Genomic DNA, 24,622 nt, shown 5'->3' on the forward strand with positions numbered 1-24,622 from the left:
ACTCATCCTCATGATGACCCTCCATGTGATTAATGTAGGCATTTCCCTGTTGTGTTAATGATGGAAGTGAGGCTCAGAGAGGTTAAGGGACTGCCTGTGGCCCCTAGTATAGTAAGAGGCAGGGCCTGGAGTGAGTTCTGGTGCCTTCTTTTCGCCCATATATGTTACTGCAATCAAAATAAAGCATTAACTTTTAGAGAGGAACCACCGAAGATTAGTTCTGGGTGGTTAGTTTTAATTAATTTCATATTTCTTCATTATTTTTAGTACTTCCTTTTTTGAAGCTCAAAAAGTATAACCTAGTAACTAGTTTAAATGACAATGAAATTTAATAAGAATTTTGTTCATAAATGGCAGATAAAGTGAACCACTTTGCTAGGAGGGGGATTCAGAGGCACCAGCTGAATCTCAGGGTGGTGATGTATCTGCGCCATGATCTTACCCATGAATAGTGAGAGTTCAGTAGGCGACAGTCTTGTGGATTTGAGAATGATCCTGCTTTCAGCCTTATGTAATTTAGCTAACCTCCTGAGGTATCCTCTCCTGTAACACCAGGAATCAGAATAAACACCTGCTTGTCTATCAGTTTTTAAACTATGTTTTTAAAGTGATAACTGTAAGTATCTATCTTTGTTATACATAGCTGCCCACCTAGATATTTACAGAATATGTGCCTTGGCATGAAACTAAATTCAGATGTTAAGATACCACTAACCAGTTTTAATACAGGGACAGAAGAAAGCCAGCAAATTTATTTCTTCTTCCAAAAATATATAGCATGTAAATGACTGTATGTTCATATTGTGTGTGTGTGTATGTACAGTAATAGATATTGTACAGAAAATCTGGCTCTATCATAAGTATAACATTTTCAGAACAACATTACTAAACTTTGTTTTTTAATTTTAAGGTTAATTTCATTAGAGGATGAAAACCAGCACAAGGAATCCTCTAGTTTTAAGAGTAAGTTTCGATTTTTATTTAGAACTGCTTCTGAAATACTGCTGCACAACAGCCAGCTCATTTTCTTTTTTGGTAAACTTCTTCTAGACCTTTTTTTCCAATTGAGAAAATTCTATATTAATTTGCTTCCTATCATTTAAGTTTTTTTTTCTTTTTTTTTAATTAGTTTCTGCTTTATAACAAAGTGAATCAGTCATACATATACATCTGTTCCCACATCCCTTCCCTCTTATAACAAAGTGAATCAGTCATACATATACATCTGTTCCCGCATCCCTTCCCTCATGCATCTCCCTCCCTCCCACCCTCCCCATCATTTAAGTTTTAAATTTTCAAATATCAGTGCTGTTGACCCTGTAGCGTTATTGAGAGAGGTTATATATTTTGAACTAGAAAACAGCATCATTAGTCATTTCAGCAGCAGCCTGTCAGGGGAGCATCACAATTGATACTATTTCTTTTACAACAGGTGATAACATTTCTGCTATTACCTTTATGAGTTGTAACTGCCATTTGGGCTGTAGAGATGGTTGTAAAGAGATTACATGATGACATCAGGGGAGTTCGATTTTGGCTGTGTCATGGGGTGTGTATTGGTCATGGTTGGGAACAGATGGGAGAGCTCAGACACTGCTCTTCCAGGTGGTTCCTGGGCCTGCTCAGTACTGAGTGACAGCAGATCCCTCTGGCGTACTGACCCTCGTGTGGTCGGAAGAGGAATCAGAGCACTGATGGACCAGACAGTGTGCTGTGAAGGGCTTGTCAGCTATTCCTGCCTTCTGCTATTACAGCCCATTTGTTCACTGGTGGTTCTCGCATGAGGAGCACGGGGTAGGGTAAAGTGTGACAGAACTCAGGATGGAAAGCTGAGCCTTTCACTGGGACTCAAATTCTTGGAGATGCAGGGGAAAGTTTTATAGGTGATAGGAAGAGAACTCAAACTACCCCAACCGCCTGTTCAGCCTGGCCCTCTCGGAATGTATCTGCCTCTGCCCTTTGCTGGGGCAGCCTTTCCAGGAGACAGGAGGTGGCAGATTACACCCTGGAACTCCCCCTTTCTTCCATCTCTTCCCTTCACACTCTGTCTTCCTTCCATCTTCCTTCCTACTTTTCCAACCACATCACCTACTTTATTCTTCTCCCATTTACTGCTTCCTTTGCTTTTCCCCCATCTGTCTTTCAACAGGAAAAAAAAAAAAACAAAACTGTCACCTTTTGCCTCTACAGCTTGGCTTCCTGTCATCCCTTCATGCTTGTATGCCTTCACTTACTCATGTACTTGTTCATTTGTTCAGCAGATGTTAATTGAGAGCCACCTCTGTGGCGGACACAGCACAGGGCTCTGGGCCCGTGGTGGTAGACCCTTCCAGGATGGGGCTTACAGACAAAAGGGGAAGCAGGTGGTAACCTAACAATTACACAAGTAACTGGGCAACTCCAACTTAGGTGAGGGCTGCAAGGGCGATGGGCCTGTGTGTTAGGGTGACTTCACCTGTTTGAGGGCATCGGGGAACTGGCTAAGTCAAGACTACTGCAAGACCTATCAAAGCAAAGGAAACAGCCTGGGCAAAGACTATGAGCCAGGGAAGACCAGGGGAAGGTCAGAGGAACAATGTCCTAGAGGTTGACGGAGGGAGTAAGTGGTAGAAGAAGCCAGAGAGGCAGGCTGGCCATGTAAGAGTCTCTGACTGTATTGATCCACACCCTCCAGCCTCAGGATCATGCAGGACCGAAAGCACGAATCCTGTGGGAATCTAAGTAATTGAATAGAAAAATTTTAGTTTTGTGGGAAAAATGTAAACTCCAGTTGATTCTATTTCTATTCAAATTATCAATATAGATCATATATTTATACAACATGCGACAGTACAGGGGGATCAAATTTTCTCTTTGTGCTGTATGTTCACTTGCTTGTGGTAGCTGCATAATATTTTGAGATCGTAAATGTTGATTTCCTTATTTTATATATACACAGAATGGAATCCATTATAATGAAGTGCCATCTGTCTTTTATTCTGGGACCTGTAGAAAGTCTAATGTACCTATGAGCAAACCAAGTTTTAAGGCTGTTATATTGTGCGTACACACGCACACGCACACGCACACACACACACACTTTATCAGGCAGAAGGTACAAAGAGTTCCCATATATGCCCTGCCCCCGCACATGCATAGCCACCCCCACTAGCAACATCCCCCGCCAGGGTAAACAATCAATGAACCAACACTGACATATCATTATCACTCAAATTCCATAGTTTCCATTAGATGTTGTACAGTCTGCAGGTTTTCACAAATGTTTAATGCCATGTATCCACCACATGCAGAGTAGTTTCACTGTCCTAAAAATCCCCCGTTGCTTCACCTATTCAACTTTCCCTCCCCCAAACTCCTAGCAACCACTGATCTTTTTATTGTCTCCATAGTTTTGCTTTTTCCAGAATGTCATATAGTTGGAATCACGCTGAATGTAGCCTTTACAGGTTGGCTTCTTTCACCTGTAATCTGCCCTTTTATTTTAGCCAGGCCCACGTGGCTGAGGTTCCTTAGCGCACCGTCACTCGATCTTCCAGTACTTAAGTCACACATTTGTCCGTAGAAGGAGAATTGTTGATCAGTGTCATATAGTTTTCTACCAAACAAAACAAGGATTCAGGGCTGTTAACTCAGCATTCCTTGAGAGCCAGCAGCTTGAGTAAATTATCATCTGAGGACCCCTGCTTCTGCGTGAGTGAGTTTGTGGATACCATTTCTTCCTGAAGCCATGTATTTACCTTAGCGTTAGTATATGAACACACACACCTTTCTGAATTGGTGATAACCAAATGCATGTATTATATTTACAGCTGAAGATGAAAAAAGTGTTTTATCTGCCTTAGACAAAAGCTCTATACATAATGCATGCTCAGGTAATCTAGATTAAGGAAAACAACTCAATTTTAGTAATTTGACTCAAACTCCTTACAAAATGAAAATGACTCAATTTTCTTTTCTTTCTTCTCCTCTAATGAACCTATAGATGAACTATTAGACATGAAACTCGAGGAAGGTGGTAAGATTTATGTATTTCTTTGGGGTTATAATTTGTTTAATATTTTAAATACTGTTGTTTCATGCAGGAAAGTATAATTTTTATCTTTTGAATAGCTTTGCGTTCCCAAGCAGTTGTTTTTAGGTGACTGTCATTTGTCTTTATAAGTGATTTCAAATATGCTCAAGCACAAATAGTATGTGTAGATCTGTCATCTTTAGTGTAATGACATAATGTTCAAACTACTAAAACTAAAAGCTATTATGTCAGAGGTTGAATGCTGGAGTAGAAAAATACCATGGCTTTCAGAATCAGACAGACCTGAATTTAAATATTGTTCTCCTATAAATGATCTCTATGGCCTTAAGTAACTTGCTTCATACTTAAGCTCTTTTAGCCTCAGTTGTTCTCATTTGTAAATTGGAGCCAGTAGCAACAGTCTTGCTGGGTTATTGCCAAGATTGGAGATCAAGTATGCAAAGGGTCTTTCATCGTCTCTGACACAGGGACACTCTCCAAACGGTAAGCAGAGATGGTAGGACTAGAAATGTTGCCCTGCTGGGACTTCCCTGACAGTCCAGTGGTTAAGACTCTGTGCTTCCACTACAGGGGTCGTGGGTTTGATCCCTGGTTGGGGAACTAAGATCCCACGTGCCGTGCATAGTGTGGCCAAAAATAGGTAAATTTTTAAAAATAAATAAATAGATTATAAATTATTAATTTAGGCAATTTTCAAAAACAGAAAAATCTAATTAAAAAAAAAAGAAAGAAAGAAATTTTGCCCTGCTGATGTACTGTGCTTATCTTCATTGAACCTTAGTTAAATGCACAGGGAAAGCTTGCCTGGCCAGGTCCCACACCCAAGTTCACCAGACCTAAAATCATTTACTAAATAACCCCCCACAAGAGATTCCAGAACTATGGATTTGGATGAGACATGCCTAGTCTTAAGCGATCCCAAGAAATTGAGTGTGTTCAGCTTGGTCATAGCCTTTGCTTTCCATCCTACCCCTGAGATTCTCAGCTAAATTCTAGAGCATCCCTTGCCCTGGGTGGCTGGCATACCGTCTGCCCTGGTCTTACAGGTTTCTTACAGGACTAGAAGTGGGCAAAGATCATCCTGCTGGCCCCAGTTACCTAGGGCTGATGATTTTCTCTACTCACTCTTTGCTTGATTTGGATTTAATTCCCAGAGTGTGAGAGGAGAAAGTCTGGAAAACAGAGGACATTGGTTAAAGTTTTTTCAAAATTGGAAAGGCATCACAACTCTAGCACTAAGTTTCCAAGGCTTTAAAAAAAAAAAAAAAAAAAAAAGTTTCCAAGGCTAAGGCATATAAACTTGAGGGCAGAAACCCACTTTCCTTATTAATTTTTCATTCTAGGCAACACACTGTGCAGTATTTCATGAATGTTCATGCGTATTTATCAGAATGTCTACTTATTTGTAAATACTGAAATCACACCAGGTTATGAAAGTAAAAAAGCAAATAATTAATGCAGATTGCCATTACATGGCCTATATTTTCATAAAAATGTTTCTCCCTTGGCTTAAGGATAGAATATTTTGATGAAATAAAAGTGCTTTTAAACAAATTATTTTTTGGAGGGGGAAATATTTCAGTCTTACAAAGGTGAGAGAAGGATAATAATGTAACAAGTAATAGGTACCCAACACCTAGTTTTAGCAAGTCTTAACCTTTAACAAATTATTTATAATTATACATAAGCTTCAATTTATTTTGATAGGAATATGATTTATCCTATTCCCAACCTCTTGTTTATATAGTTTGCTCTTTGCTTTTATTATCTCCTATTTAATTTCATTATTTTAATAAACATAATTTTTGAATTAGGTGGTATATTCACATTGGTGCAAAAATCAAAATGATATAAATGTATACAGTAAAAAAAAACAAAAGCAAACCTTTCACTCCCATTGCTGCTGCCCACTCTCCTCTCTATTCCATCCCTTAGTGCATCCCTCTAGTGTTTCTTTACACAGACACAAGCACATTTGAGTCTATAGTCTCGTGTTTCCCTGCTTCTTCAAAAAAAGTTTCTTGGTTTTGGATTTGGACTTTTTTAAACTTGGTTATAGTGGTACAACACTAACCCAGTAGCCATGCCTTTCTTCACAGAATTAAGTCAGAAATGCTAACTGCCCAAGATACAGGCCTACTTTCATGAGCTGCTTCTAATGCATATGCCAAGACATGTTGGAATAAGATTGATATCTTTCTACTTATTTAAAACAACTTCCACACCTCATTGGTTTATAGTTACAATCTTTGTTTCGTAGAATTGCGGCTCATATACTTTTTTTTTTTTTTGAGCACTCAGTTTAATTCTGAAAATGAAGAGATGAATGTGCTCTTCCTCAAAATGTGTACTCGTTCTCAGGCAGAAAAATTGATTTACAAATTTTCTTGGTTAAATGCAGTGTCACATAATTTCTCCTTTCCCTTTATCTCTGCCAACCCACAAAGCCCCCCTTGAGTCACCAGCCGTGCTTTCCCTCTATCTGCCTCTTCTGCATCCGCAGCCCCAGGGGTAGCATCAGCTTAAAAATTAACATGGCCACAAGTATAAAAATATTCTCTCAGTGTACAGAGAACTTGCGGTGATGGAAGAAAAGAATACTCTTAATTAGTTGACTTCCAAATGTATGCCCTTCGGAAAACTGCCAGAAGGCCCAAATCCTGAATTAAAATACTGATTATAATATGTAAGACATTAAATAATCAAGAAATAAAAAGAGCCTAATCCAGGGATGGCTGACTTTATAGGACTGGGGGAGCTGTAAGCTCTAGCACCCTGCTGCTTGGAGGCTGGTTCACTCCCAGTGCTGATTCTGTTGGACAAGTCATGGCTAAGCCCTGGTACAGTGTTATCAGAGAGTAGACCGCTTCTGTCTACAGCAAGGACACAATTCTTCAGGAGCCGAATCACTCCGACTCAGTGTCCTAATGAAATGTGTTTTCTCCTACTGAATAGATAATGTAATGGAAAACCAATATTTGGCCAGTTTATACAAACATTTTAAATGAAAAAGAAACTGAGTGACATTTTGAGATACTTGAAAGTGGCTCTGAAATCACCTTGTGACCACATGTGACAGTCCTTAGTCTCAGTTCACGAGTTATAACATGTAAAGTCTTGTATTCCTCAAAGTTGGGCCAAGAAAAATAACTCTCAGATAACTGAACAGAAAGTGGTGGGATAAAGCAGAAGAGAGTTACATGAATTCAGCTCACCTAAATCTCCTAACTCGGCCTTATCCAAAATATCCCTCTCTAGGACTAACTGGACCAATTTTAAAATGGTTTAATTGTTCATATTACAGTGAAAATGTTTGTCTTTGGCTGCTTCCTTAGTTTCTATCTCCAGACTTGTGATTCTAAATTCTGGCCAATTAGCAAATGACTGAGACAGACACTCACTCACTAGCTCCCATATGTCTGGGTGAGAAGCTTTAGCCTGTAGCAGTAATATGCATTTCTGTCCCTGCACCCAGGTCCCGCCCAGTCATTCAGAGCTGTCTCCTGTACTTACCTATATATATATATTATATATATATATTATATATATATATATATATAATATATATATATATATATATATAGCTAACTAGGGATCCCATTGCTTCCTCACAGCCATGTGTCAAACACTAAGCTCATTATCTTTTCTCATAAACTTTCCCTTCTCCCTGTCTCCCTCAGTCTCCTAGGGAGAAAACTGCTGGCTTGGTTCCTTTCATGAGATAATGGTGTACTTTAAAACCAAATACTGTTCTTATTTGATCACCTTATAGTCTGTAGTGTTTTACGTAGCTTTACCCCTGCTCCAGGTATCAAGTTGTCCAGTAATATTGCTTGCTTGTTAAGCTCTAATGCTACAATGGAGGACCAGGCTCATCAAAAAGTATTTTTTGAGTGCCTACTCAGGGTCTAGCATTGTTGGTTTTTTTTTTTCCTCTGATGGGGGAGGGGGTTTTTTGTTTTGTTTTTTGTTTGGGGTGTGTGTGTGTGTCCCAGAGAGTGGGCAGGGTGGGTTTTCCTCCATCTGCTATTACTATTCATGTCTTTTTTCACCAGAAGGGAGTTTTCAGAAGCAGTATTCTTGAATTCCAAACAAGTACAATTTGTTACCAGAGCCTTTTATAATGAAGACTATTTTTCTTGTTAGACAGCTTCGTAAGGTGGTTTCCTACCCAAGTGTGAGGATAGTGTTGGTGTTTGGGGTTTTTCATGTGTGTTTCAAGCGTGTGGCCTTTACAATTAGTCATAATGTTGAGAGTGGGGACCAGGGAGCAAACCAGAGTGTCTTCCTGTTTCACACACAGATGAAGGGAACTTCTGTGACATTTATCTGCTTGTTTTCCTGTGCTCTCATTTTGGGTCTGTGTAGTTATGTTTCCATCTTCTGTGTTCCTAATTTCTGCTGAGGTCATGAACCTCGGTATGATTTCAAAAATATCACCCGAGTGGGCTGTCACCTGGCTCCTACATTAGCTTTCTGTCACCCACACTCAGTCTGAACTTGAGAGCTTCCTCTGAAGGTCAGTTTTCACTCATTGAAAACTCACTGGGTCAGAATCACTGTTCCTAGGGAATGTTTTCCCAGAGGCATAGGGTTTTTATTTTTGAATCCTTGGGCAGGGCAGGGCAGGGTAAACGTGCTGAGTGGGTCTGTCACCTCGACCATTCTGCCATGGTGCCTGCAGCTGTGAGCTTTGCCTAGCTACCAGTGGAGCCATATGACCTTAGAAACCCTACAAACTTTACAAAACTTAAATATTTGTTTATATATGAGATCCTTAATAGGCTCTGAAGTGAAAGCAGTGTGGTGCACTGAAAAAAACAACTTGACCTGTAAGCCAGGGGTCTCCAGCCAGATAATTTATAACTAATAAAGTATATGACCTTGAGGTCACCTAGCCTGGGTGTATTTTTCCTCATCTGTAAAATGAGTTAGAGGAGATGATTTATACGATCCCTTTCAGTTGAGTATGACTCTTCTCTTTGGGCATCTCATTGGTAGAAAACATCAGGTTCCCAGACAGGAAGGCAGGAAAGCATGTTTGAGGAATGGCAGGCGGAGGAGTTTTGCTGAATCATAGGCTTCCCTGAAGGCAGTGTTGGCGAGCTGCTGAAAGGGCTGCCTTAAAGCTTGACTGTAGTGGTCCTGAACCCACCATAAGGAGTGTTACTTCACTCAGGAGTCAGAGGGGGCCACTGAAGGTTTTTGAGGAAGGGAGTAATAACCTCACAGCTGAATTAAGCAAAGGTATACAACATGAGGGTGCCTTTTATGGAACGCCAGCAGGCTCGCCAATGGGCAATCCCCTAAGGGCCCCCAGGTAGGAATTTGTCATCCAAGTTCAAGAAAGAAGTTGGAGTTGGAGATGGAGATTTGAGAATGTTCCCAAGCAACACTGGAACCATGAGAACAACTGAGATCTTCTATGTAGAGAATGTAGGGAAAAGAGAGATGATGGCTTAGGAGGAAATCTTAAGGGCGACCAGAATAGGAATAGGCAGCAGGGGAAGTATTGTCAAGGAGACAGGAGGACATCCAAGAGAGCCACTTGATGGGGACTCACAGGAGATGACAGCATTTCCAGAGTGGGCATTAGTGCAAAGGGCTACAGAGGTCAAAGCCTGAGAAAAGGGGCTTGGAATCTGCCATGAGGATCTCTCTGTTAACCTTCAAGAGGGCCACTTCAGTGTAGGTGGGGGCAGGATCTTGATGACAGACAGCCCCAAAAAGAGTGGTGACAAAGTAGAGTGTGTGGCTGTAGAAGAAAGAAGAAACTAGGACAGTAAGTTGACAGGGGGTGTGTGGGGAGAGACGGCAATATCAAGTGAAGATTGACATTGTTGGCTGTGCACACACCTGAGGTCAGGGAGAGGAAGCCTTGGAGAATGAACGATTACAGATGCTGATGTTGGAATAATACTGGGAGCGGAGCAGGCTCCCACAAGCATGGGGAGAGCATAGGGAGGGCTAACCTTGCAAAGGAGGAGGGAGAGCATGAAGGGTCATAGAGCTGGAGGCCAAGCAATGAGAATTTGAGTATGTCACATGTGTTGCCCTTTATTTTTGTAGTAATATCTGTGGTTGGGTTACTGATGGGAAAGTAAACATGGAGACTTGAGAGCCAGCAAGGGCATGAAGGGGGCTGGGAGGAGTATCTGTGGATTTGGCTAGATGACCTTTTGGTGACTTGCCCCTGCCCCCAGCCCCCAGCTCATCATAGCCTGGGCACCTTCCATAAATTCTTCAGATGTAAACACTTGGCTTTATCTTAGCTTAATACTTAAACTTAATGCCTAACAATGTGAGACTATAAAATAGAAAATATATTTGTGAGATTCCTTTTGTTTCCCCTCTTCCTGGTATACGCATTTAAGAGAATAATAATAAGTCTTGTCTCTTCAGGTAGTCTTGTAGGTTCATTGCAAGGCAATGAACCTGCAATCTCTTTGTTCATTCTTTAAGACAAAGGCAGGGTGGGGCTCCGTAACCCAGGAGCAACGCTTGCTCATTTACATGGTGGAGGCTGTGACTCCAGTTGTAACTCTCACCAGGCTTCTCTCAAAGAGCTTATCGTATCTCTGTGTGTCCTCATTTTCTCACAGTTGAGTTGAATTATTTCCAGAGAAAATGATAGCATGATTCTTAAGAGCCAACTGACTAGTGTTATTTTTCAAGTCTTGACTTGTCTGGTTACAGATCTAAACCCGTCCTTTTTTACTTGTGATCTTCTTACAAGTTATGTACAGTAATTTCAAGCATCTTAATTATCAGGGTAATAATTAGGAGGTTTCCCTGTTTTCAGGTTCAAGTCAGTGTCAGTTTCAATGCTTTCAGCTAACAAGTTTTCTTAAAAGAGAAAATATCCACAGTGCAGCCTGCTTTAACTGTTAAATAACCAGGACACTAAGTAATAGGCCACGTTCAATGGTAGACCTTAGACTAAATCTCAATTCAGATCTAGCTCTGGACAGTATCATCCTCCCCGTGGGTCCTTTTCTTATTTCAGTCACTAAATTTGAGTTGGATAGGATAGATTATTAGTTGGAAATCATTTGGTTGGAAGTAATAGAAGCCCTTCTCTAAATAGTTTAGCTTTAAAATTAAAAGAAAATAAAAGAATGTATGGATATCGGTGCATGTAACTTAGGTGGATTGACTTTAAGCAAGGCTGTATCCAGGGGCTTAAACAGTGTTGTCAGGATTCTGTTTCTGACTCTTCCCTCCCTGTTTGGCTCCATCATCACTGGGAGCCTCAACTCTGCATCTTTAGAACTTAAAATCCCAAAGAAGAGAGCCCCGCTTCCTTCCAGCTTCCATATTCCAAACTCAGGGAAGGCCATCCCTGAGCCAGTCACCATGCCCTGAGAAATGAAAGACTCTGGCCAGCCTAGGTCACACATCCACCTGGGATAAGGTGGTGAGGCATCTTAAGTGGTATCTCACCAGGATCAGAGGAGAAGGTGTCTCCCCGAAGGGAAACTAAAGAGGAGGAAGAAAGGGATGCTAAGTTAGAAAAACCCAAAGAGGTCTACTCTAAATATCATTGCACAAAACCTAAACAGTAAACACAAAGAGCTCTTCCAGTCTGTGGTTATTTTTGAAAGGCTCTCAAGGTTTATTATTTGTAGTTGCTAATGTTGGTTGTGATTTTCCCTGGAGTGACATCTAGATGAAAGCAACGAAGGTTCCCCCAGGCTTTGACTCAGTGGAGAGCCGTAAAGTGACTTTGGGAGGAATGCACATAATTTTCAATGTTCCTTTAAAGTCATCTGTTTCTCTAGGGTCTGTACATCGACTTGAATTGGTTCCAATAAAAAGAGTTTGGTTCAGCAATCATCTGGTTTCAGTCAGGCCAGAAAGTAAACCATGAGAAAAGATTCGGGCACTCAGGTCCCAACTGAAAGTAGGAAGTACAGAGGTTTGTGAAGTTAATAGATGTGAAAAGGGTGATGCTGAGAGAGACTGAGGGAGAGGGAGGAAGGACACCCAAATGCATGTTGATGGACACACCCTGTCACAGCCCAGGTTCCTTCCTTTGTTCACAGCAGTGAGCTGCCTCACCTTTCCTGCCCTGCCTTCCCTACCACGCGCAGGCCTAAGTGGTTCCTGCACTACTCTGTCACTACAGAACTGTCTCAGAAGCTTGTTTAGTAAAATGCCATTTTCCCAATCTTCTCACCACCACACCTACAGGCTATATCTTAGTGCAAACCTCTGTGATAACACAAACAAGAAGAATGCTTAAATTAGACAGCTGTCCAATTAAGGTGGTATTTCGCCACTATTTTTAAACCACAGTGATATGAGCATGCCTGGCCCCCTCCCCTCCCTGATGGATAGCCAGTCTGTACAGCACATCCAAAATCCCCTCTGTCATAGATCTTTCTATAAAGTGTTGTTGAAAATAGATCCAGTAAAGCCGACAGAGATATAAGAGCTTTATTTAATTCATGTGAAGGCTTTTTAAAAATTATCTCATATATTTGAGGGAAACCTGTTCATCTCACTTAATATGACAGTGTCAGCATTACCATCTAGCTCAGAGAAAATGTAAATCGTGATTGTTCCCTCTCTTCATGACTTAACAACAAAAATGTTTGTAGTTTCCAAGTGGCAGTTAGATACCATAACAAAGCCAGAGTTTAAAAAAATCATCAATTCTTGGTTTTCAAAATACGTAGAAAACGCAATGAAAGGTTATACGATTTGTGATAGTAATGCTCCCATTCTACTTGTACTCACTATTTAGTAGTTTGCCAGTGTTCATATTCTAAGAATGAATCTCTAAAGTCTTCCTTCTGGACCGGCAATGAGGCTTCAGTTGTATTTCTTTTGATCTTCCTGATGATATTCAAGTGGGCATTATTAATAAAATTTTATAGATGATAAAACAGAGGCCCAGAGGGGTTAAGGGTCTTGCCAAAGTCACACAGCAAGTAAAGGATGGTCCAGGGGCTCCTCCTTTGGTTCAGTGCTCACTCCAACCTTCCAGGGCTGTGTCTTTGGTCTGTGAAGCTCATCCTCTAGTGGTTCCGTGTGTGATTTGCCCTGTTTTCCTGTCATTCTTTCACCGCTGCCCTCAGGCAAACCAGACCCGCTTTTCCTTTGCCTTATGCAGTTGGGGTGCCGCAAATGAGACAGGAAGCAAGGATGTCTTTCTTGGTCATTGTTAGACTTCCTGATACCTCTGCTCCCATCTCCCTGGGTCAGTCTGGGCATGGTGAGTCTCCCTTTCTCATCCTGGATGGCAGGGCAGGCTGCCACATGGTGCGTTGGTTGTGAATTTTGGGCTTGTGTGGGAAGATTTAGGAAGCTATACAAACAAGGAACTAAGATCTCCAACATGCCTTCAATCCTGGCTTTGTTTCATATCTGAGAAATGTATTGGTGGTAAATGTGCTTTTATATTAAGGAGAAACCAACACACTAGAATTTTGTGGAAACTATTTCAATGCAATTCTAATGATGCTCAGAAACTGGGCTTGCTTTGAAGGAAAGAGAATGAGTGAGAACTAAACAAGGGTCCACTTGCCCAACTAGCAGCAAAGCCAATTTACTGACACCAGGTTGTGGTGAAGGAGAGTACAGCATTTATTGTAGAGCCAAGCAAGGAGGACGGGCAGCTCATGCTCAAAAGACCAGAACTCCACGATGGCTTTTAGTGAAAGGGTTTTAAAGGCAAGCTTAGTGGTGTGGCTTGCAGGGTGTCTGATCAACTCATACACAGTTCTCTGATTGGTTGATGGTAAGGTAACAAGGTGATGTTACAGGAATCTCAGTCATCAACTTTCTGGTTCCAACCCATCTACACGCTGGTGGTCGGCATGCAGTTAACTTCCTCCACTGGGTGGGGGTTTTAGTATCTGTAAAACAACTCAAGGATATGGCTTAGGATATTATCTATAACCCTTAAGGAGAAACTAAAGGTCTTTGACTTTGTTTTATGGCTCAGCTATTATTATTTTGTCTTGTTTGACTGTGTTCCTTTGTTCTTGTTGTTGTTTTTTCACTTCTCTGATTAAATTTGCTCTTTCAAACTCTGGGAAGGCCTAGGAGACTAAAGCTTTTATACGAACAAGAGGCAGGGGACATGGGGGGTGGGGCTGTCCCCAGGAAGTCCTCACAGGGTATTGCTTGGTTTCAGTGGGACTAGAAATTTAATTCCAAAATTTCTTGAGAGACTATAAGGGAATTAATTTATATTTTGATTAACTTTTTAAAAAATCTAGCCATCACCTGGCCTGTCCCATCCCAACCCCCACTACATTTATTCCCTAGGACCTGGGCCCTTGGTGGTGATATGTTTCGTGTTCTGTTGCTTTGATCAGCTTGCCTGGGCCCAATGGCAGGGACCCTGGAACCTGAAGGTGCTGACAAAGATGACCTGCTGCTGTTGAGTGAAATCTTCAACGCTTCTTCCCTGGAAGAGGGCGAGTTCAGCAAAGAGTGGGCTGCTGTGTTTGGAGACGGTCGGGTGAAGGAGCCAGCACCCACTGCGGCCCCAGGAGAGCCAGACCCCAAGCCCCAGACAGGCTCAGGATTCCTTCCTTCACAGCTTCTAGATCAAAATATGAAAGACTTACAGGCCTCACTGGAAGGTATGTACCACAGGGATTGAAATGGGTTTTTTGTTGGTTCATTTTTTGTTTTTTGAAATCCAGTGGCCTATTTTTCCTTATCTTTTTTTTAATGTTTTCTGGGTTTTATCTTATAGCCAGTGTCCTTTTTTGTTGTTTTTGTTTTTAAATTTTCCTTTTATATTCAGTGACTCTTTAGCTCAAATTTCAGATCACATTCCAGCTTTAAGATATATATTAGGGTTTAAAATCTATTTCTTCTCATAATTTTCTCCTCCTGTTAACATTTCCTATTAATCAAAGGCTAGAGGGGTGGTTCTCAGTCTTACTGTCTTACTTTGACTTTAGACTTTTTCATGGCACACTTGAGGGATCAGATTGCCTTCACGGTTGTGGCTTGTTGACTTCGCCATCTCTTCCTGGCCATCACCCTAGCTGAGTTCTCCCACATACTCATGAGGCAGCATTCTCCACGTTCCCATAGACATGGAGCTTTCTGGGTGCTTTTTTCCTCTCCATCCGGGCTTACCAGTACCCTGAGTATGCCCTCAGCTCAGCTGTTCCTGTTCTGCGTGAAACACATGGCCCAACAGTCCCCAGAAGCCCGACCACGGCAGAAGTAGAGTTTTCACACTGCTCAAAGGTGATCGGCAGCATTGGTAAGGGTTTAAGGTACTCCGAGGCTCACCAGCAGCCCACATGCTGGTTAAGAATTGCTGATGTGGGGAGCACATTGATTTCGAGTGCAAAAACTAACACTCAGGTTGAAAATTAAATTTTGAAGTTTGAGTTTCTAAACAAACAAACCTTGAGAAGGAAACCATTTTAGTATTTCAACACTTTTTCCCCTCCTTTCATGCTTTAATTGTAAGACAGGAATCACTGTTAAGAAATTCTCAAATTGTTTTGGTTTTTCCATGAATTTAGGCTATCTCCTTAATAAACAACGTGTTTATCTGGCACTTAAAGCTGAGAACAAGTGGCAGAGCTGGAATGATTAAGTAATTATGGGCTATTAAATTTAAAAAAAAAAACACCTCATGTTTTTGGAGATGAGATCATGGACATGACAAGAGTTGGTAGGCAAGACCAAAAGAAAAGTCTTCACTCTTTTTTATGAAATACATGATTCCTTTCATCTTCCTTTTTGAGTCCTATTTTGTAGCCATCTCATTTATTCTCAGTAATGGAGTTAGAGATAGGAGGGATAACTGCAATCCAAAACTACATCTCTGCCCCGAGTTTCACCCCTGGGTTTCACCACCTCTTTTGCTGGGACCTCAAATGAGCAAGGCTGACAAAGACTGGGTTTCACCACCACCCACCTGTGGCAGAGGCACTAACAAGGTGTGGGAGAGTCGGGAGAGGCAGGGGCCGGAGCGGGATCCACAGCCCAGAGCTGGGGGCTGCTAGAGACTCTCCAGCTGTGCTGGAGGACGAATCCCCCTGGCGCCCCCAGCTTTGGAGACACCAGGGCCCCTGCTGCTGCCCAGGAGCAGTGGTGGCAGTGCTCCTCCCTCGCTGGTGTGGCCAAGTGTCACTTTATTGTGAGCACCCCAGGCTGACACTGAGAAGTCAGAGCCACACGCCCTCTTCCTGAGCAGGTAGAGCAAGAAGATCTCAGCTCAGGCCCAGGGCGCTGTCCCCAGAACTCCGCCTGAGAGCTAGGACAAGTGTGGTGGCTGTGGGCTTTGCACTTCAGCCTTGCCCCATGGCCAGGAGAAATGCACACGACCACACTTGGGTCTAAGGAGGGAGTGATCTGACGGCAAGAGAGATGCAAGCTCGCGCTATGGAAAGAGAAAGAGGTACTTCAAAGGGAGGCCATTTATTTCTCAGGCAAACAGAGTCTCAGTGGAGGTTACCACCCCAGTAGCACTTCAGCAAGTTTCTCATTTGTCCAACAAATATTTACTGAGTCCTCTGGGCGCCAGGCACTGGTGATTCACCTGAGAACAAAACAGACAAGGCTTCTGCCTTCCTGGAACTCACATTCTAATGAAGAGGAGATAATGAACAGTAAACATAATAAAATTACATTGTAGCTTAGAAAGTGACCAACGATATGGAGAAAAGGAAGAAGTAGAGCCAGAGATAGTGTTGGGGGAACGACAGGGTAGATCAGGTATGGTCGAGGGTCTGCAGGAGAAGCACCGGGGTTGGAGTGAGAGAGAGAGGCACTTGGAGAGGAGACGGGTAGGGCCACATAGGGCCTCATAGCCTTTGGAAGAACTCGGAACCATCACAGCATCTTGGACCAAGGATGGACATGATCTGATTTACCATAAAGGGACCATTCTGGCTGCCAGAAGTTTCCTTTCCTCTGCTGGGGTTGTACTAAGATCAATGTTAAAGGAGTTACTTTGTAACCTCTGAGTTATTCTGTTTCCTTTGCATGCCAACAGCCATAAATTGAATGGCTGTGGAGCTCAAAATGACAGAAAGAAAAGTGAACTTCAGTGTTTTAAAGAGGCAGCCCATTCAGCTTCTATACACCTACAGGTTACCAGCAGGCACCCCCAACAGTTCTGCCCCAGTGCTGCCCTCTGATTCAGGAAACCTTCAAAACACATGTACAGATAAAGAGTGGGCTCCCTGCTTTGATGATTGATCATGTAATCCAGTTCTAACCATATTCTGTGCTTTTGTCAGGACTCCCTCCAACCTCCTAAAAAAAGAGCAAAAGGTGGATGTTGGCTCTAGCTTTTTTTCCATTGCATCCATGGTCTAGAAAATCCATCTATACACATGAATTGCAAAAGAATCTAAATAATTATTAAACTTTTGGCACCTCATATTGAAACTACTTCCCCTGATTATCCAGATCATCTCAAAAACTAAATCAAATAAACCACTGAAATAAGTAAGTAGTCAAACTAAACGTGGAGTAGAAAGGCTCATTGGCATATTGGCTCAGCGAGGCAAATGGTGGTAGGGGGTTTAGAGCCTGGGTTTTATTCTGTAAACTCCCTTCCCTGCACTCACTTTGCAGCAATTGGTCGGGCTACTCATTCTCTGGGCCTTTGCCTTCTCATCTGTAATACGAGGTATTAGACTCACTAATCTATCAGGAGAGACCCAAGTCATCTGAAGGAGCTTTCTGCTTTTCCACAAATGTCATCTTCTTATCCCTGGGTTAACCCCTACTTCAGGGATGCTGAAGTCTAAAACTGTTTGCTTCTGTGACTTTGCCCTTTATCGTGGTAAAATAATAAGAACCAGCACTCCCTATGGCATGCGCTGTGGGCCAAGCACTCCCATGTGCTTTACGTGTGTTAACTTACTTCATCCTCACCACGCCCTTCCCAGGCAGGTACTGGCATCATCTCCAACTTACAGCCTGGGAAACTGAGGAACAGGGCAGTAAGTAATTTGCCCGAGATCATACCTCTGGTAGGAGGCAGGCCGGACTGTGGGCCTGAGCCGCCAGACTCCGGAATCCATGCCTTTCCCCATTCTGTTCTGTTGCCTCCAAGTACCATGTCTCTGAGGACAAACGCGATTCCCGGACGGGCTCCCTCAGGCCTTGCCTTGGGTGCTTCTGGAGGAGCAGGACTTGTAAAGACTGTTATCCTGGCTCTGGGCATCCTGGGTGTGCACAGGGATGGGGGTGGGGGGGAAACCATGCAGTCGTGGAGGAGGCATGTGGGTGTGGGAAGGCAGGGTTGTGTCAACCACAAAAGTTGGGTGACATTCCAGAATAGAATATATGAAATCGAGATTGTCTACAAAAATCTTCGCCTGTGCTAGCCATCGCCCCCTCATTCACTGTAGTGCTGTCTAGCTCAGTCTCCCCACCGCCTTTGTAGCTCTTTGTAAGGTCCAGGCAGAGCTGTATCCTCAGGGGCAGTGTTCAGAGGACAGAGGTGGGTGGCTCCAGGCCACAGCCGCAGATACCTCAGCGCCTTTCCGCACTCCAAACCACCCCCTACCCCTCCCTCCCCCTCCCTCCTCCACCTCTTCAGTCTTCTCGCCTCCTCATCTCTCTGTTCTCCTCCGCCTTCCTCTCCTCTCTGGCCTTTGTCCTCACTCTTCTCCTTTGCTCTGGGGAAGTAGAAAGGAAGGGGGATTTAGTAAGAGAACAGTGACATCTTTCTTCCCCCACCTACTTCAACCTCTAGGAGAGCAAAACAAGGAACTTCCATTTAGGATCAAGTTGTGCTTAAAATTTTTAAGGAGTCAATTTTAGCTAGACTTTCTAAGGGTTTCTGAAGTTGCCAGCATGATGGGGCTGGGGTTTTCTGTGTCATACAGTGATGAGAAAATTGTACCTTCCTGAGGCCTCTTAAAGTGAGTAGGAAGAGGGCCAGCCAGAGGGGCTGCCTGAGGTAGAGACCCGGCAAGGCTGATGGGCCTCATTAAACATTCTTCTTAATTCCCCACCAACATCCAAAATTTAATTTAGAAACAGACGCTGATACTGAAAAGATAACCAACTCCTCAAAATAAGTGCACCAGGACATCTTTTAGGATTCTGCAAACCAAAGTTAGGAGTCTTGTTCCAGATTCTCACAAACATACAGCCCTTTGTTCCTTCTGGATATTCTTTTGTTTTTACCTAATTCCGAGGTGCTATTGCCATCTGGGTGGGTTTCCATTTAAAGCCAATGTAATGGAAAGCTCAGTGTGATCATTCTCTTAGATTTACCTTTCCTCAACCAGAGCTCTCCCCTTGCTGTTTCTGGCTTAGCCTTGCTCCAAGCTAACATATTTCCAGAACTCAAATGGAATAATGTGAAAGAAAAGGCTGCGGGCTGCATTTAAAGATAACCTGAACACAGAGCGTGAGCCATTGGCGTTGTTTGTTCCATCAAAGAAGCAGCACTTTCTAAGCCTGCTGGGCACATCCCCAGGTCTTGGGTATCTGTAGAATTTAAGTGCCTCCGTTAGTCCACAGAAGGAACCTTGGTGACCATCTACTCTACCCTCACTTTATAGATGAGGAAATCAAGGGACCCCAGAAAGGTCTCTTGACTTGCCAAGCGTTGTGGTTTTATCCACCATTCACATAAGGTCTAAACTCCTCAGCTTGGCTTACAGAGTCCTTTAAGGCCTGCCCCGTTCTCGTCACTGCCCATACCCCCCACGCCTTTACTTAGCATGACTCAATGACCTTGTTCAGCTGGAGAACCATGTATTTATTATGTCTGTAAGCTGGACTCCAGGGAGTCTGACCCTACCCTCCTCTCAGAGCACTCCACCCACCTGCATGCTCATGATGCTTGTTCTGCTTGGCTAACTTCTCATCCTTCAGGTTCTCCTGTTCAGTGTCATTTCATCCAGGGACTCCCCCAGCAGTCAGTGTTAGGTGTTTCTGCTCTCCATTCCCTTTACACCCAGTACTTAATCATTCCTCTTATTTCACCTCATTATAAAATTGATTTAATTTTTTGTCTGCTTTAGGTTGTCATGGGCAGGGCCCATGTGTGTGTTGCTTACCATCATATTTCCCGATCATAGCTCAGTGCCTAGAAAAGTTGTTCGACAGAGACATCTGGATGGATGGGTAGATGGATGGATGGATGGCAGGCAAGAAGGAAGGGAGAGATCAACTGACATTGAATCACTAATAGGAAAGAAAACAGTCCTAAGACAATCTCGGGGGTTGGTTCTCATGTCTGCTGACTTATACAGAAATTGAGATTCAACTTAGATTTACTGAGGGCCTGCTCTTTACAGCCTCTGTGTTCCCTCGTTTCACCACCAAGATCCCATTTTATCCATACAACAACCTAATGAGGCAGGAATTTTTATCCACCCTTTGCAGGTATGGAAACTGGGGCTCAGAGAAGGTGTGGACAGCAGGCTGGTGCTTGGCCACCAAGACCGTGGTCTTCCCACTTTCCCCTTCATGGCCAACCCCACCCCAGAGCGCCCTGGGCTGTTCTCATCAACCCAGCCTGGGCTTTTGCTTTCCCAGTTAGTGAAATATTACATTCATGGTGAAGTGCTGCTCTGGGTGGTATTATTTTGGCTTTACTTGCTGCTCTAGCTGGCCGGTGTTATTTCTGGCTGATTTATATATTCCCTTATGTAAGTAAAAGGGGCCAGGATTGCTCCAATAAAATTTTATATGTGTTTCCTGCAAACGGGTAGCACAGTTGACATATCACAGGAACCGACAGCTAGGCTGGTCATCTTGCTCACAGAGCTCTCAGCTTCTCCTGCCTCTACTCTTCACCACCCATCTCCTGACACAATTTCTCTGAGGTGGGGAGACATCTTTCCAGCCACACCTTCCTGTTAAAAACGCCTCAGCCAACTAATTAGTACCAACTAGACAACAGTTGATGGCAATTACAGGAATATTAGCAAGAGTAAGTTCTTGTTAAATAGCATTTTTTTTCGTGATAGAAGCCAAGACATTTGAAGTCTGGCTTGGCGTTCCATCCATAATTACCCTAGTTGCACCCCTCGCCTAAATAATTCCCAAAGTGTTATGAGTGAGGGTGAAACTGCAGCTCAGTTTACTATTTGCTTAAAATATATGTATATAGCTGGTGTCACAACTGTACCATTTTCTCCCCTCATGTGCATATAGTTGGATGGTTAGACTTATGCTTAATAGCTGTTCTGAGGAGAGATTGTGATTTGGCAAACTGGCTGCTGTTTCTGCTTCACATTATGGGACAAGGGAATAGTGATGGGAAACTTTGAGGTATACTTTCCGCATCATCTTAGTCCCCAAAGGGGGATGTCTTTATGCTCATCCTACACCACGTCCTCTGCTGCAGAGAAGCCCCCAAACCCATAGATTCCACATGTCACACTCCACATGTTCATGAGTGTTTAGATGAGCAATATTCAAAAATCCATAGTTACAAAGGAATCCAATTAGAAGACATTGTCTTTATAAAGGAGTCTGCCATTATAATCCTTTAAATTATAGGCTTAAAAATACAACTTGTATTTCTGGTACTTTAAAAATATGACTTGATATACAGTCATTTTATTTGTTTATAGCCATTTGGGAACATGCCCATCACATAAAGTGAGGGGAGCTCCATTTTGGTATGTGGCTTTATTTCTGCCTCCTGTAGGAAAGTGTTCCACTTTATACTCTGAAAAACACAATGGTTGAACCACCTCTTTTCCAGCATTCTCTGCCGCCATTTTAAAAGCAAATGTTGTGCATATTTTTGAAATGGGAAGAATTTTGTCATGTTCCCACTGTTTCAAATAGCATTCAGAGATCCAGGAGTGGTGGACTTCCATACCCCTCACCTGCCTTTTCTCTGCATCTGTTCAGGATCTTTCTGGAAGTGTGGGCCTCCCTGAACTCAGAGAGCTTGACAAGGTCAAGGAGCTTAAAGCTCCAGGACCTGGGAGGTGGAGTCCTGAAAGCAGACCTCTCTGTTTCCAAGGAGGGCCTCTCTCCTTGTCCCGGCTCTGGCTTCAACCAAGATGACCCTGATCCTGACAGAGATGGTGACCGTGGCAGCTCCTTGGGGACCATCTGTGGCAGGGCCTTTCACATTACACCGCCTGACAGCTGCCAAGGGTTTGTGCTTCCCTGGGCTCCACCCCCAGCAATTCTGACTCAGTGGGTGATGCCCCTGCCAGTGGCACGGGCACCATACTTTGAGAACCACTGCCCTAAGAGATGGAGGCCAGGCTGCAGGCGTTGACGAAAAGTTACACAGGCTCTGCAGAGCATAGGTGGGTCTTGACATTTGGTGTCCAGAAGAGGACTGTAGGGAAAAAAGTAAAATTGACCCAGTTAGATGCTACCTCTTTGAGCTTTATTTGGCACACGATGAAACTGCAATTTTAACTTTCTACATTTACCACTGTTTATGTGATTTGGGTTTAGAAGGAAAATGCCCATGGGCCAATTTTCTAGGAAACAGGGAGGTTATGTTACTCCTGGATTATACCAAATACTGATCACTTTTAAAAACTGCTTTATTGAACTATAATTTACATACCATGAAATTCACCCATTGTAAGAGAACAGTTCAAGGATTTCTGGTAAATTTATATTGTGCAGCCATCACCACAGTCTAGTGTTAGAACATTTCCATCTTCCCAAAAAGTTCCTTTAAAATCTGGTGCTTTTTGTTGTTTGTGAATTATGTTAACAACATGTTCAAGTACCTTTCCAATGGATAACAATACTTTTTAAACCCTCTGTGTTTTCATTATTTTAGACCCAATAAATAGGTCACAGGCCACCTGTTTCACTTGTCATTGGTTAGTCTTCATAGAGACGTTTGTGTTTACTTGCCTAAAATGAAATAATCAACCAGTGAGTATTATAGCATCTACTGTGCCAAGCATTGCTTTGCCATCTCTTAAAATAAAGCTTCATAAGTGTACTTCTCATGATTTAAGAGTTCTTCAATAGTTTATCTTAATTTCAATACCCATCGTGTGCCAGGTAGTGCACTAAAGGATGTAAAGATGAATAATACATGGTCCCTGCCTTCAAGGGGCTCAGAACTCTAGGAGATGAAACAAAAGCACAAGCTAATCAATATAGTATGATTCTATAATTAGGTCCCTTATCACAAATCTTAGAATGGTAGGGTAAACAAACAGCATTACCTCTTATCATTTTTGTGGCATATACTGAGTGGCTTGCTTGCTCCAGAAATTGGTTTCACTGCCCCAGCTGAACTCTGCCATCTAAACGTGATGTCTCATGGGGGCCTTATCAGAGACAAAACCTTTTCTGTAGAAAACACTGCGACCAGAGCATCCCAGTGAAAGGATACAGTTTTAACCATTTGGACCCAACAGTGGTGCCTCATCTGATGATCTACATTTCACAGTGAGAATCAACAATGGACTTAACCCACACACACCTACCTGTACCACATTAGGTGTTACTGAGCACATTGAAGAAACAGTTCCCTGTCTCATTGAGAAGACAGGACTTACACATGAAGAATTAAAGCAGACGTGCAAAGAAGTATATGGTAAAGTTCTAAATTAAATGAGTCATGCTGAAACATCCAGCACAGACAGTAAATACTGGGGGGAAACAAGGCTTGCTTCCCCCAAAGCAGGACTGCTGAATGCCTCTTAATCATTAGAGGCAGGCAGAGCACAGGGGGGCCTTTCAGAACAGTGGGTTAGACAAGATCAATGTCATTTGTAAGGGTATGACATCAAGTTAAGGGGATGTTCTTTCCCCTCATATATTTGGACTGGACTGCCATTTATTTCTCTGTATTAACTAAACTTCCCAATTTAAATTAGCTGTATGGAAAATAAATGAACTGGATCATATTGGAAGTAGAGAAGACTAGCCATTCCCTAGTTCTGTTGCTACATTTAATGGTGTTCACTTTTTTAAGCTTTCCCCATTTGTGACAGGAGAACAAAGCACTTGATTTCCTTGCAACACTATTGATAATCTTTGGTGTGACCATGAAATGATGTCACTTGGTAAGAAAAATGGGTATAAAACTGAAAGCAAAAATGCTTTAACCTTAGCAATTTCTCATTTGCTTTTCAAAATGCAGTCTCTTCCCTAGTTTCCCACACTTTTAAGGTGGGCATGATTATACATATCCACTCTCCCCTAAAACATATTCCAGGTATGAGGAACATGGGAGAAGGGTCTTTGCACACCACCCTCCTCTCTCTCTTTGAAGGCTATCGGAGTTGAGAGCCATGTGTGTGCCCCAGGAACTGATGGGGCAGTGTAACTGCCTTCCCTAGATCTAACAACCTCTGGTTTTGAACATTAGGCTGGTCAGAGAGCAATGTCAATCCTACTTCTCCTCCACGGCCAGCACCAAAGGCAAGCAGTCCAAATGGCAGTAGCCCTGCAGTGAAAGGTAATACAGTGTTCTGTCGCCCTTAAATGACAGTTGCCTTCATGTTCACTGGCCTAACACCCTTTTCTTTATTTCTTTACTAATTTCCATGTGAGCACCTTGGGTTCAAAGGAGGGGCTGCATGGGTGGAGAGTTCAGCATGATCCGAGGAACTAACATTCTAACTTTTTTCCCGGCTTAATGTCCTAATTCATAACTCCCTCTATCAAATCTAATGAGGAAGA

The 24,622-nt window shown here is 42.7% G+C and overlaps 1 protein-coding gene across 8 annotated transcripts in view; it reads left to right on the top strand.

The window, feature by feature from the left end:
* The window catches only part of ICA1 (islet cell autoantigen 1), a 146,862-nt gene that overhangs the window by 119,986 nt on the left and 2,254 nt on the right, over positions 1 to 24,622 (top strand). For 5 of the 8 annotated variants that reach the window (XM_082632530.1, XM_082632528.1, XM_082632527.1 and 2 more), the window contains 4 exons: positions 911 to 963; positions 3,983 to 4,015; positions 14,362 to 14,631; positions 24,309 to 24,398. In XM_082632530.1, the coding sequence (XP_082488656.1) occupies positions 911 to 963; positions 3,983 to 4,015; positions 14,362 to 14,631; positions 24,309 to 24,398 (446 nt within the window). The remainder of the gene's footprint in view (positions 1 to 910; positions 964 to 3,982; positions 4,016 to 14,361; positions 14,632 to 24,308; positions 24,399 to 24,622) is intronic. The other 3 variants (XM_082632533.1, XM_082632534.1, XM_082632532.1) reach the window with 2 other exon arrangements.

The sequence above is a fragment of the Mesoplodon mirus genome (genome assembly GCF_964341445.2).
Source record: "Mesoplodon mirus genome assembly, chromosome: 9".
Lineage (NCBI taxonomy): Eukaryota > Metazoa > Chordata > Mammalia > Artiodactyla > Ziphiidae > Mesoplodon > Mesoplodon mirus.